Source organism: Manacus vitellinus, unplaced genomic scaffold (genome assembly GCF_001715985.3).
Source record: "Manacus vitellinus isolate BGI_N305 unplaced genomic scaffold, ASM171598v3 scaffold_38_pilon, whole genome shotgun sequence".
NCBI classification, from domain to species: domain Eukaryota; kingdom Metazoa; phylum Chordata; class Aves; order Passeriformes; family Pipridae; genus Manacus; species Manacus vitellinus.
Genome location: NW_021940526.1, coordinates 208621 through 221727, shown reverse-complemented (window position 1 = coordinate 221727; position 13107 = coordinate 208621). Strand labels below are relative to the sequence as shown.

At 38.8% G+C, this 13107-nt stretch overlaps 1 protein-coding gene across 1 annotated transcript in view; it reads left to right on the top strand.

The window, feature by feature from the left end:
- The window catches only part of PCSK2 (proprotein convertase subtilisin/kexin type 2), an 86112-nt gene that overhangs the window by 25022 nt on the left and 47983 nt on the right, over positions 1-13107 (top strand). Inside the window, exons 3-5 of the mRNA XM_029961630.1 lie at positions 5848-5961; positions 7327-7435; positions 9032-9069. Of these exons, the coding sequence (XP_029817490.1) occupies positions 5848-5961; positions 7327-7435; positions 9032-9069 (261 nt within the window). The remainder of the gene's footprint in view (positions 1-5847; positions 5962-7326; positions 7436-9031; positions 9070-13107) is intronic.

The following is a 13107-nucleotide window of genomic DNA, read 5'->3' as shown; positions in this document are numbered from 1 at the left end:
CACCTGGAAGTGTGATATTTTGCAATACCAAGTCCAGAGAGATAGAGAAATAGTTCAAAGAACACAAGGTGAAGTCAAGTAAAAATGAGAAGACATGCCAAGAAGGATGACTGGAGACAGCATAAGTGTCCAGAGACTTTAGGTTCTGCTGCTGGTCTGTGTAAGCTTAGAAGTGTTTGGGCAGGCAAATGGGGCTGGTTAGAGAAAGTGAAAAATTAGAAGTGGTCCAGAACATCCAAGTGTAATAAGCAAAAAACCCCAGCAGGTCCTTGATATCCAGTGACTCTGTTGCAACTAGTAACAAAACTAAAAAGTAACAACAATGTAGAGGGATGGCTAAAAACAATGATAAAGGGATCTATTTTAAGGGGACATTACTTTTCCTAGAAACCAAAGCAATTCTCATACAGTCTCTGTTTGTCGTTATGAAAATAGCCATTTAAAAGCATATAAACCAAGAGTTATGCAAGTATTTTATGGAAAGAGATTTTTAAATTGAAAAAAAGAATTTCTTCCTCTGTGCTTTGATTAGAAGTGGTGGGGAAGGTTGGGTTGATAAACTTTGAAGTTTCTAAGGACTTGTGCTTTAACAGCTGCTATGTCTCTGCTGTAGTGGCTCTAAACTGCACCGGCCGAGGAGTGGCAAGATATCCTCGGGCAAGAGTCCCTGTGCAGAACACTCCCCAGGGATTAATGGGTACGGTAGAAGAGGCACTTGAAAGCTCTTATGAATAATCCTCCAGAAACACATATGTTTAGCAAATCATTGCTAGGTGTGGAGAGATCCATGAGAGCCTTTGAAAGTCATTAGCTTGCTTAAGAGGAGCAGTTGTCATTTGATTAGTAAGTATTGGATGGTCAGCGACACTCACAAGGCCCCTGACATCTGTGCTCATTCTTTCTAGGCCATGAAACAGGCTCAGAAAGATTGAACTCAAGTAGATGGATCCAGCCATGTCGCAACAAAAGGCATCAATTTTCTGTGTTGCATTGGCTGGATGGAGTTGAGCAACTTCACCACCTCAGGTTATAGAAGTGAGCTGTCTCCTTTGCCATTTCAAAGTGCTTCAGTTTTGCTTGGTTTATCTGACTTTAGTTACAGTTCAAGTAGTTCTGTACTTTATTTTTGCTAGTGAGGAGCTTCAATGTTTTTCCTTTCATTTTGTGGTGGAGAGTCACACAAACATCAGTTACTTTGTGGCTTTAACAAAAATGTAGAATGTGAGATAGGTGATACTCTCTGACATTGTATTTCCCTAATATGTACATCTTTTCTGAGGATGGAGTGAATAGTAAAATTAAATGCCTTTTTGTTTACTTAGGAAGAAATCAGAGATGAAAAAGACACGCTCATTAACTCTTCATGAGGTTTAGAAGCAGGGGCATGTCATTTTTGGATAATACCCCAAAAAGCTGTTGTATGCACCTGCTATCCCATTCTCATTACTTTTTAAAGAGTTGGCTGTGCATATGACTGGCTCACTTTAACTTCTTTGCCTCTCTCTTTTGTTGCCACCATGTTTCTTTGGATATCAGAAATTAATGATATCAAAAGTCAGGACAGGTTTCTGCTACCTGAAGGTGGTTTCTTTGATGATGTCTTTGTGCATCTGGACACACTGTTTCAAACCACCTTCAAGGGATGTTGGTCTTCAGTTCAATTTTTGGGGCCTAAGTCTAACCACCAGCCTGACTTCTCCAAAAATACAGGCTATGGGTTTCTAACTTCTTACTTCACTTTCAGGAACAGACCTGTGTTGATCCTGAGACTTTAGAGAATAAAGAACTGTGACTTCCTTTGTTTGATCAACTCATGGCTATATGTTTGGGGTTTTTTTTAAGAAGACAGACATGCCTACTAGATGTCATCAGTTGGGACTGCCTTCTTCCTCTGGAATTTGGCCCAAATTCTCCTGTTCTGAAGTTCTTGATTTCTGAGGTTGGGGTTGTGTGTACTGTTCCACTTTTGTACTTTTGTACACCCACTGGTATAATTTAGTAAATCTGTCATTTATGTTCAGTATAACAGAGTCATTTAACTGCAGGAGCTCACCAGTACAATTAACCCTGTTCCATCAAAATGAGGAGCTGATTATCTTGGCATTCATGGGAGCAGGGAGCACAGTTACAGTGCTGTGGTTTCTGGCCCTCCCAGAGCAGTATTGCAGTCAATTGATTATTTTGCTAATTTGTTCTGCATTGGTATCCTGCTGGTTTATTATCCTCCGAGTGACTTCATGCACCATGCATAAGTACAAGTATATTAAAAATCAATACTTGAACCTTTTTTTTCTTGTAAAGATCTTATCATCCATGGGCTACATACTTACTACGCAGCTAGTAACTTTTTCATGATTTAGTCCTATGCTAATAAAGTAGATGCTCGGATTCTGATCTCTACTTCATCCTCTATCCTAATGAAAAAGGAATAATTAATTAAGAATGAAATAAACAAAAGGCTGTTACTGTAGATAAATAAGCCTAATTTTGAGATGGTAAAATTCATGGTATTTTAGTAAGAAAATCTTGTTGCTTCACTAGGCTCTAATAAGTATCATGCTTCACGGGCTTGAATCATTTAGAGACTATTATCAGAAACCTGAGTCTTATGAATGCTGTTTTTCCTGCTCCAGTTAGAGAAACAAGTATTTAAAAGATGTCATGAGGTTATATGGTGCATGGGATTGAGGGCTGGATTCCAGGTCTGAACTCCATACAAGTAGGTGGGATTATGACTGTTACAAGGAGTGAATCTTTTCCAATACTTTTCTAGTGTTGGACATGCAGAGGTGTTGTCTCTTGTATGTGTTGCTGAAGCATTTTACCTCCAATGTGGTACTTAAATGCATTTTGGTTACTGATGTCATGGGGAGGCCTACGTTTCTTTAAGAAGAAAAACAAGAAATAGAAGCAGAATCAGATGCATCCCTCTCCTGATCTAGACTAGATATGAAAGCATGAGTTCTCAGCTCTGGAAAAAATATTGCTTTTCTAATATAGATACCCAGTTGGTGAGAAGACTGGGATTTTACTGAGTCAGCTGTCTGCAGCAGTAAATGAGCAGTTTTCTGCTCAGATCATTGGATTTGCATTATCATTTTCCAGGTTTGTTCTTTGGGGATTTTTTTTCTGGAATGTATGGATGTTACATGCTCTTGGGATTATTGCTTTCTGTACACATCTTCATGAGGAGAAGTGTAAGTTCTTACCTCGTGCTGGCCAAGATCTTCCTACAAGGCAACTGAATGAGGCAATTTGATGTGAGAAGCTACCAGGACCTTACCCAAACCTTTCAATTTATTTCATGACAAAAATGCTTAATTTTTTCTGGATTTGATTGTATGATTTGGATTTGATTTGTCATTTGCAAATGTGATGAAAACCCCCTTGTTTCTATGGTGGAAAAAGAGGACCCGTAATTTCTGAGGCTGTTATATCTGTGGATGGTAACATCCTGTATGCCCTTTCTCTGACTGAAACATTCAGAAAACAGCCTGCTGAGTTGTTTCAGTTCAGAGAAGGTTATACCTCTTTGAGGGATATATTTCCTTGTCTGAGGAACTTATAGTATAATGTAATATAATAGAAAAGTAAATTATATTTTGTTGTGAAGATGGAACAAATCAGACAAATGAGATGATCCTGAAGAGGGAAACCAGCCCATGCTATTTCTGCAAATTGCTCCCCCTCTTTCCTCCAGGTTGTCTTAAAGACAAGTCAGGGTTCCGCAACACTGCTTTTTAATTAGTAGAAATCCTTTTGTACTAAACCCTAATTCAGTGCCTTAATGCAGCAGGTCCTGCAGAGCCAGCAGACTCATGTGGGAGCACGAATACATGAAATCTTTTTCCCTGGCATCCCTCTGAATGAAGGCTGGCTTCTGTTCCTAGTTATCTTCTGTGGTGACAGCTCGAGGTTTGCAGTGGCAAGCAGGGAGGCAGGGGTGGGAAGGGAGGGAGGGAGGCATAATGACAAGTGATTGCTCTGTTGTCTCCATGGCATCACTGAGCCTTATCTTAGAGGTATCAAGCACTTTCTTTGCTCTGTACAGCTACCTGGCGCCACTAAGTACACAAAGTGTGGCTCCTGCTTCGTCACTTAGTCACTCTTCCAAACTTATTTTATGTTAGTTTTTTTCTTTACTTTCAATCTGCTACACTTTTAATGAACTTTTATATGTGAACACACATACAAAAGAAAGCACTTACCAATTCAATATTTTACTGTTTGCTATCTTTAGTTAAGAAGTTATAATTCATACAAGTAGATTGTTAGAAAGGTTTGACTTTTCAGGGCACAGTGTGCCCCTTCCTGCTCTCTATGAATTGGTATTAGGTTTTTGGGGTTATAATGAAGCAATACAGCTCTGAGGAAAATAGCTTTCAGCCCCCGTCAGTTAGATCCCAGTTTAATCTCTACCTTAGACACCTCACTGAGCACTGTCTTTTGAGGCTCCTGCTTTAATTAATGGAGACAGAAAGACACGTCCAAGAATGACTCAACTGACCTAAGATCTGATTTAGCCTTTGGATGAATTTCTCCTCTGTTGATTTTGACTGACACTGTATATATGAGTTGCTGTGACACAGTAATGTAACTCCTGGGTACGCATTTTTAATCTGAAATGCCAAAGCCACAGAGGTAGAAAAGGTTCTCCGAGTTATTAGATTTATTTAATAACCATGCATTCTTTTCAAGAACATGCCTAAGGAAATGTTAGGGGGCTTACTGCCTTCTTACTGCACCTCAAGGTGTACTCAGTTTATGGTTTTAAGCACTCCTCTTTGATCAAGAAGGCTTTTTGTTTTTTAAATTAAATGCTGGGACTCTTCATGCTACCTTGTTTTCAGATGTTAGGCTGAAGAGTACAAAATGAGTATGCCAAACTTGACAGCACTTTTGCAAGGTCTGTATGTTAGTACATGTTACAACTCCAATTACAACCATTCAGTAGTCTCCTCTAGAAATGCTCTTTTGCATGGGTACAAGTAAGGTGAGTATGGCATTTGAAGCTCCTGTCTCCAAAGATATTTGTGTGTCTGACTTTTTTTCTACAGTGCTTGCTTAAATGTTTTATGGATTTGCTGTGCATAAAGCAAATGATTTCTAAAAAAACTATGGCTACTTGTGTTTCATAATCTGTATTTTTGTATCTTACAAAAGAGCCAGTTTGATCAGTTTAGTGGCTTTCTTGCCATGTAGTTTTTCTTGCCAGTGTATTTATTTATCACTTTTATATTGCAAGGATAATCCCTGAAAGAAGGTCACTTTCAAGGCACATTTTTGAGAACCTCAGGAGTATGATGAAAGTGCACACCACCAGATTTTTTTCTCCTAGCAAACCTCTTTGGCAGGAAAGGCTATCTAATGCTTTGATAATGCCCTGGAGAAAAACTTTTAAAAACTAAAAATGCGGTTGAGACCTGCATCCTCATTTTACCAAATGTCTGCAGCTTGGAACTGTGGCATATTTGGAATTAGTTAAATAATTTTAGGTTCTGGCAATGAAAAATAAAAGTATGGCAAGAAAATTGATGATGATAATGATGCCTGGATAGGGGCTTGCTCTTACACTGATTGTTTGGTGTCTAAAACATGCTCATGTTGTAGCTTTCCTTCAGATAAGACACTCTGAGTGTCCCTTTCCCTCATAGCTGGCAGTAGTCCTGAAGTTCTCTACCTCTTTGTGAATTTTGACTGAAATCAATCGCCAGTTCAGAAGTTGCAAAGGAATGACACAGACACAAATAGCGTGATTTCATAACCCTTATCTCTCATGAAAGAAAGATTAAAAAAGCTTCATGGTCAAGAATGTTGAGCTAAAGATGTGAAAATTAACTCTTCCAGGTGAGGAAAGCTGTGCAACAGGAGGGCTTCAGCAGAAGGAAGAGAGGATATAGAGATATCAATGACATTGACATCAACATGAACGACCCTTTATTTACAAAGCAATGGTACCTGGTAAGTTTTGAAAGAAAATCACACTGATCATACCTAAATAATTGTCATTCAAGCCAATCTGTGCTGCTGCAATGTTTTACAAGAGTTCTTTCCACCTACACCACGAGAACTTGGGAATGGATCCAAGCCTCTGTTGTGTTGTTTTTAATTGTACCCCTTTTATACTGGGAAGACCCAGCATGTTTTAAGAGCTAAATTTCATTTCAGTCAATGGAAAGGTCCTTAGAAGGCTTGAAAGAGAACTGTATGGATGTCCTGTGGGCATTCCTGGTGTGCTGATGTGATCCCTAAAACTGCATATGAATCATATCTTTGATCTGATGCCAGGTAAAATATTGTTATGGATAGAACAAAAAGTTCTGGTATCTTGGCTAGCAAAAGTTTAGGGTTTTATTTTCTTATGGAAATTTGAATATTAATTGATTTTCTTCTGTCAGACTCAGAACAGCTGAAAAATGATGAATTTTGTCATCATTTGTCATCAAGCTAATGTCAAAAGAAATTAATACTTTTCTAAATTGTTTCATTTTTAATGTGTCATATTTTATAGAGAGAAGTCTTTAGTCTTAAAGGATAAATCATATTTTTATGTGAAAGTAAAGAAATTTCTATGAGTATTAAAATGATTTTTCTATTTAAAAAGTTGATAAAGTAATTCTAGTCAGTTTTAATGTTGCAATCTATTTATGATACTTAAAAAATGCAGTACTGCCTCATTAACTTTAGAATGGTCTTTTTGCTTAAGAGCAATGTTTCTTATTCTCTTTTCTCTTAATCCATTTCTTACGTTTTATGAATCCATCCAGTATAGCTGTGGGTTTTTTTCATAAGGCAAGAGTTTTCAGATGCATGGGGGCACATTAGCATGGATGGGATTTCATCCTTGATGAGTTGATAAAATAATGTGTGGATTTTTTTTCTGGTACTTCATCAAAATATTGCAGTGATAAAAAATAACAAAAATTTAGGAAGCTATGTAGTAGATCCTTGCTTTCAAGAGAAAAGGATTTCCTGCTCGTAAGTAAGTTCTCTGTAAAATCCATTGGTGTAACTTTTTTCTGGATTGACCCACTGGCTTGACATGCTTAAGCAGAAAAGTCTTTTTTGGAGTCCAAAAGATTCAGTCTTTAACCAAATCTTATAAACCACAAAAAATTGGATTTACCCAGTATTGGTTTTTTTAGGGTTTTTTACAGTTACATTGTTGCAGTAGATATGATTATGTACAGATATGCACCCCAAAACAAATGGGATATATTTTCCGTACCAAAGGTACATGCAAAGACATAAAGAAAAATTCCGTTGCTGTGGGAATATGTCAGTCAAGTAAAAAAAGCTATTTTTCTTTTTCACTGATGTTATTAGATTAACACTGGTCAAGCAGATGGGACGCCTGGACTTGACCTTAATGTAGCTGAAGCATGGGAGCTGGGATACACAGGGAAGGGAGTAACCATAGGAATTATGGATGATGGTAAGTGAAGACTGAGTGCTAATTTAATATTTTTAAGTAGCTTTTTTTCATGTAGTCAAAGTCAAAAAAAATATTAAAAAGTAATACTAGATTGCTTATAGTGGTGAGACTATTAGCCTCCATAAAGACTTTGAGATCTTCAGGGAAAATATGATATAGAAAGACTTCACTAGGGATACCGAGGCATGGATATCCAAATATTAAAAGTAGTTTGCAATATCACTCAGATATCTTCCAGGGCAAACTGTAATGGCCCTTGAGCCAAAGTAAAAACTCCCCTTAACTTCTGTAGGCACTGACTAGGGGATGTAATTGCTCTGCAAAAAATACTTAGGAAAATGTTTTCTGGGTTACATTATTCTCAAAGTCATACTTGACAGCTGAAATAATTAAACACTTTCATGCTGAATGTCAATGAAGATCTGCATACTAAATATATTACTAATTTGAGGCTAAGTTCAGGAAAGATGAACATAAAAGTTACAGTTGAAGTTATAGTTGTTCTACTTATGGGTTCCTTGCTGAAGTACAGGAATTCTGTGCAGTCTCTCAACACTTTTCTTTGGAATAAATTTTGAATATTTTCCTTTTATGAAGAAAGAATGATATTAAAAATAAATAACTAAAATATTTGAATCCACGTATGTTTTCTAGGGTCAACTGAGATCTGTCCTCACTTACTTCTGTTCCTCGTTTGCTTACTCCTAAGACAAGGTTTTTGTGGAAATAAGAAAGTAAACTGGATACTAGGAAGAAATTCTTTATTGTGTGGGTGGTGAGATACTGGAACAGGTTACCCAGGGAGGTTGTGGGTGCCCCAACCCTGGAAGTGTTCAAGGCCAGGTTGGATAAGGCCTTGAGCAACCTGGTCTGTATATTGATGAAAGATCAATCTCGTGGGAGAGATGATCTCTAATGTGTCACAATTTCATTGATCCCAGAGAGGCGGGACTTGGCTTTCAGATTATGACTGTGATGGGAATGATGGCAAACTATTCAAGCTTCAGGTCAAATTAAGCCGAATGCCCATCAGATACAGCTTTTAGAGAAAGCTTTGCCTTATAATTTGTTTCCAGTAACTCCAGAAAAGACGGCCTGAATAACAGGATTCTTCACTGAGGCTTTTGTTGCTCATTTACCATTTGGATCAGTAAGGTACAAGGGTCTCTTCATAGAAATCTAGTGCTAAGGACACTACAAAATTGGAGATAATCTCTCATCAGAATAACCATGATGATATGGCATTCTCATTGCAAATAGAATAGAGCTTATAATGGTGTTGTGGTTGGAGAGACACAACAGAGAAATAATGAAGATGTAATATGGGATTGCTGGCCATTTCTTTGTATGTTTTAACTGGATATGTAATAGCTCAGGTTATCCCATTTGAATGTAGATCTGCTACTTCTGTTATACCTTCCACTAGGATTTGTACATTTGCCATTAGAATGAGTATATTCCACACCAGTGCCCTGTTACAGTCTTTGCCATGATCATTTTCCTATGGTTGCAAGGGAATCTTGTCCTGAAATCATCTGAAAATTTTTTTTGAAAGTTGTAACCGTTGGTTTCTGTTCTGTCATTGTCTTATTGCAGGAATTGATTATCTGCATCCAGATCTTGCATCAAATTACGTAAGTAAACGCTGACCTTTTCTGTAAAGTGTGGATTTTCTTATTATTATAGTCCCTCTGCTACAAAATTTTAAATAGTGAGTAGACCAGCAGTGTACAGCTGAACTTCTGATCTTACAATGATGAATTTCCCATTGAAAGAAGCAGACTGAAAATGGGACTACCTATGCAAGGAATGGCAAGGTGACAAGGCACTTTGTGAGGAATGACAGTGCTACATCACATTGCATGAGCTACAGCTTGCAATATTGGATTTGGGACAGAATGAGTAACCTGTGAATTGGCTCTAAATCCTACTATTAAGATGCAGAATGCTGCTGTCACTTGGAGGGCCATGGAGCTGTGGGATGTGGCAAGGCTTTTAAAAGCCTACAGGAACAGTTTAATTCCTTACTAACAGGTGTTTTGATCCAGTGCTTCAAAGCACACGCAGGGCAGATTGTGTGTTCTCAGCACATACTGTGCCAGTTTATTGTTCCTCAAGCCTCAGATTTCATACCTTTGGACTAGAGATTTTCATATTTCTTAACTCTTCCAGGCTCTCTCCAACCCCCTGTTGATGCTGGCACTCCTATCTCCAGGTGCCTACAAGGGCTCCCAGCACCCATGGGCTGCTCTGGCACTGTGCTTGTGCCAATTCCTTGGGTCATGGGCAACAAGAGGCTCCTTGCCAGGGGAGTTGGAGTGTCTCTGCTTGAGGTCTTGCTTTTCTCCTACAGTCAGTGTCTTCCTGAGGGAAGCCCAGGCTGCTTCAGCTGAGCAATGCAGTTTAGTTTGCAATTGCAACTAAATGAAAAAAAAGAACAAAGACAGCTGGAGATTTTGATACAAATATGAGCCATTCAGATAGAACAGCTCCAAAATCAGAAAGGCTGTTATTTTTACATACTTGCAGATTGGAAACTAATACACAGAATGAAAACCTATTTGTTGTTGCAAGTAGCAAAGCACATTTGGTAGATAATAAATGGCTATAGAAGGTGTTTGTGTTGCACAAGGATTCCGGAAAACAACTGACCACAGAGTGCAGATTAGCCAGTTTCACTCCTTATGAACTGGCTTAATAACTTGATGATAGCTAATTAAACCCTATGCCCCGACTGCAAAATTCTCTCCCAAGAGAAATAATTCAGTAGGATGTTCCCAGAAGGATGTTCCCATAAAGTGATAGAAATAAAGAAGATTGTAAAAGACAGCCTTTTTCTTTGCAAGAATTGTGCTCTGTATATGTTCTAGAATGTGATGTGGGCACAGCACATGCTCTACACTCACTTTTCAGCAGCAGGCATAGACAGAGAATGTGGGAATATTATTTTTCCAAAAATCATATTTCTAATAAACAAGCAAAAAGTCTGTACAGCGTATGTAATGTAACAGTTCTGTTGTTAACAGTGGATTTAGGATTATACCCAGAAACCAAGAATAGATTTCGCTGTAATACAGTATTTTCTCTTTAAATTCCAAAAATATTTTCTGTTTGATGGATTCAATTTGTCAGGCTTGGCAGAAATGTATTGTTTTTAGAGTGGCATTAGTGAGTGTTCTGGAAATGAATGGAAAATGACACAGAGAATGACTGTGCACAGACATGATGGTAGAAATCATGAAATAATGGAGCTAGAGAGAAATCTGAGGATTGAGAAAAGAGATATTGGGTTGCAAATTGAAGAAGAAAAGCTGTCTGGGCATGGGGACAGCAAACTTTTAATGGCAGTCATGAAAGACTTGTGAGGAGACTGACCTTGAGATGAGAATCTGAAACGGTTTGTGTAGGATTGACTTTGTCCAAGCAAGGAGAGGTTCTGTAGTGGAGCAGTGATCAGGCTGTGGAGGGATACAAGAAGATTGTCTGGCCAATACAAGTTGCAGAATTAGGCAACAAGGATAAGACAGTCATTAAAGGAGCAGCAGAAACTCCGCATGAAAGATCACAGTCTTAAAGGAGATAACACCCCAATGCTTTTAATACAGAAATACAAAAATACGAGCTGTCACATGAAATCTCTGGTTCCAGGCTGTCACAGCACTGTGTCTGAGAGGTGGCTGAAAGTTGACTCCTTCTCCTGCTGCTAAAACCTGCCAGCCCCTCCCTCACCCAAGCACAGCACAGCAGTTGTGGGGTTTGGTTCACCTGTGCTTTGCCTCTCGCCAAGAGGCTGCACAGGCCTCCTTGAATCCCAGGATATCCTGCTCTGGCAGCATCTGCTGTCTCTCAGAGGCCACAGGGCCCTTTTTTCCCAGTAGGCAGTAATTTGGGCATGAACTGAAGACAAGGACTTAAATTCAGCTGAAGGAAGCATCAGTTTAGATGTAAAAATGGAATGAAACCAGTCTCTTAAGGAACGAGCTGTTACCTCGCTTCTGGCTGGCACAATTGCAATCACTTTTGTATGACTCCTGTACCACATGTTTGCTGTTTCACAACATCTGCACTTTGGGGCAACCTTCTCTGAAGTTATATTGTTTATTTTTTTAGGAAATTAAAAGCTTGTAACTTATATTATCAAGTGTGTAAGTGCCTGCGTACCCTGGTAATGTCTGTACATCTTGCTTGGAAAATTGGGAGCAATTAGAGAGTCTCTCAAAAGTGGTGGTTTTGGCAGTTGAGCATTTTCAAGTATAAAAACTTGGCATTGGTTAGTCAGTTTAATTTGGCTTTTACAATTTTGACTTTTGGGGTTTCTTCCATGAATAGTTTAATGGGGGTTAGCACTTAGATGAAATGGAGTGTCAGGGAAGGAAAAGGTCTTTCTGAAGAAAAAGCCAATTTGTATTTTTTCCTAAAACTGCTGAACCTGTCATATGGAGTGCACTTCTATCCGTATTTTTCTTTGCAGTTTTTGAGCTTTACTGCTTGAATCATCCATTTCTGGTTTTAATGCACTTTATATACATGGAAAGGAGTGTGCCTGCTCACAGTCAGGATGCACTGCTCTTCCAGCACCACCTCCCAGCTTGCTGCAGTATATCTACTTGCTTTTCTGGGATATGGGGGCTATGGCAAAGCTGGAATTTTCCATTCTGCACTGTGAATGCAGAGAGACTCGTTGTCAAACAATCTATATTTTCTTCCAAGCCTTGGAAACCCTGCAGAGGTTCAACCTTCAGGAAATTATTTTTTTCCCCATAAAGAGAGTCCTTCATTATGAACTGTTAATTAGAAAGCTGGAGCCTAATGTACTCTATAGTTTTCTTTCAACTCAGAATGTACATATAAAGCCAGCAATTTTCAGGGCTGACTTCTCCAAGATACAGCATCTGAGTGAGAAAGAAAGTGAAGTTACAAGGGCTGCATATGAGGTATGTCTAATAAAAGAAGAAAACAGCAGCCATGGGGGATGGACATTACAAATTTCAGTACATTGTTTTAAAGAAAAAACCTAAGAGAGCAAACAGAGATTTTTTTCATGTTTACAGAAACATAAGCTGAGCTCTCTCTCATATCAGTTTGTACTGTGGTATTTTATACTTAGCCACTGTCTGCTGGTGAAGGTCAGTGTAGCAGCATTATCCCACTTAGAGCAGCAGGGAGCTGATCATCTCCTGTAAGTGGGTTTGTTCCTGATTAGCAGTAGTGAGGAAAATCAGGATCCCACCAAGAGACTCGGGCCAGGAGTAGAAAATTGCCGGTTTCAGTGTCTGAACTCTGCCTGAAGCTGAAAGCCTGTTTCAAAAAACCTAGGGAGGGAAAGAGAACAAACACTGTAGGAAAACCAGAGGCAACCGTGTGAGTAGGTAACGTTTTCACAAAGTATCAGTAAATGTAGGATGAGAATCATGCAGCAATTCTTAGTAATAGATAGTAATTGAAGATACTCAAATAAGAAAGAAGATTTTGAAATCTGTGAAGTTACACAGATGTAACATTCACAAACTAGTGCGCAGTCATCTGAGCAGCTCTTCATTGCTGGCCTTACCCAAACTTCCTGTCTTTTCTTCTCTGTACCGTGGATCATTATGGTGCAACCTTATCTTCCAAGGTCACTGCCAACTGTCATTCAAGCCATCCATGGGAAAGGCCCTATGAGGGAAGACTTT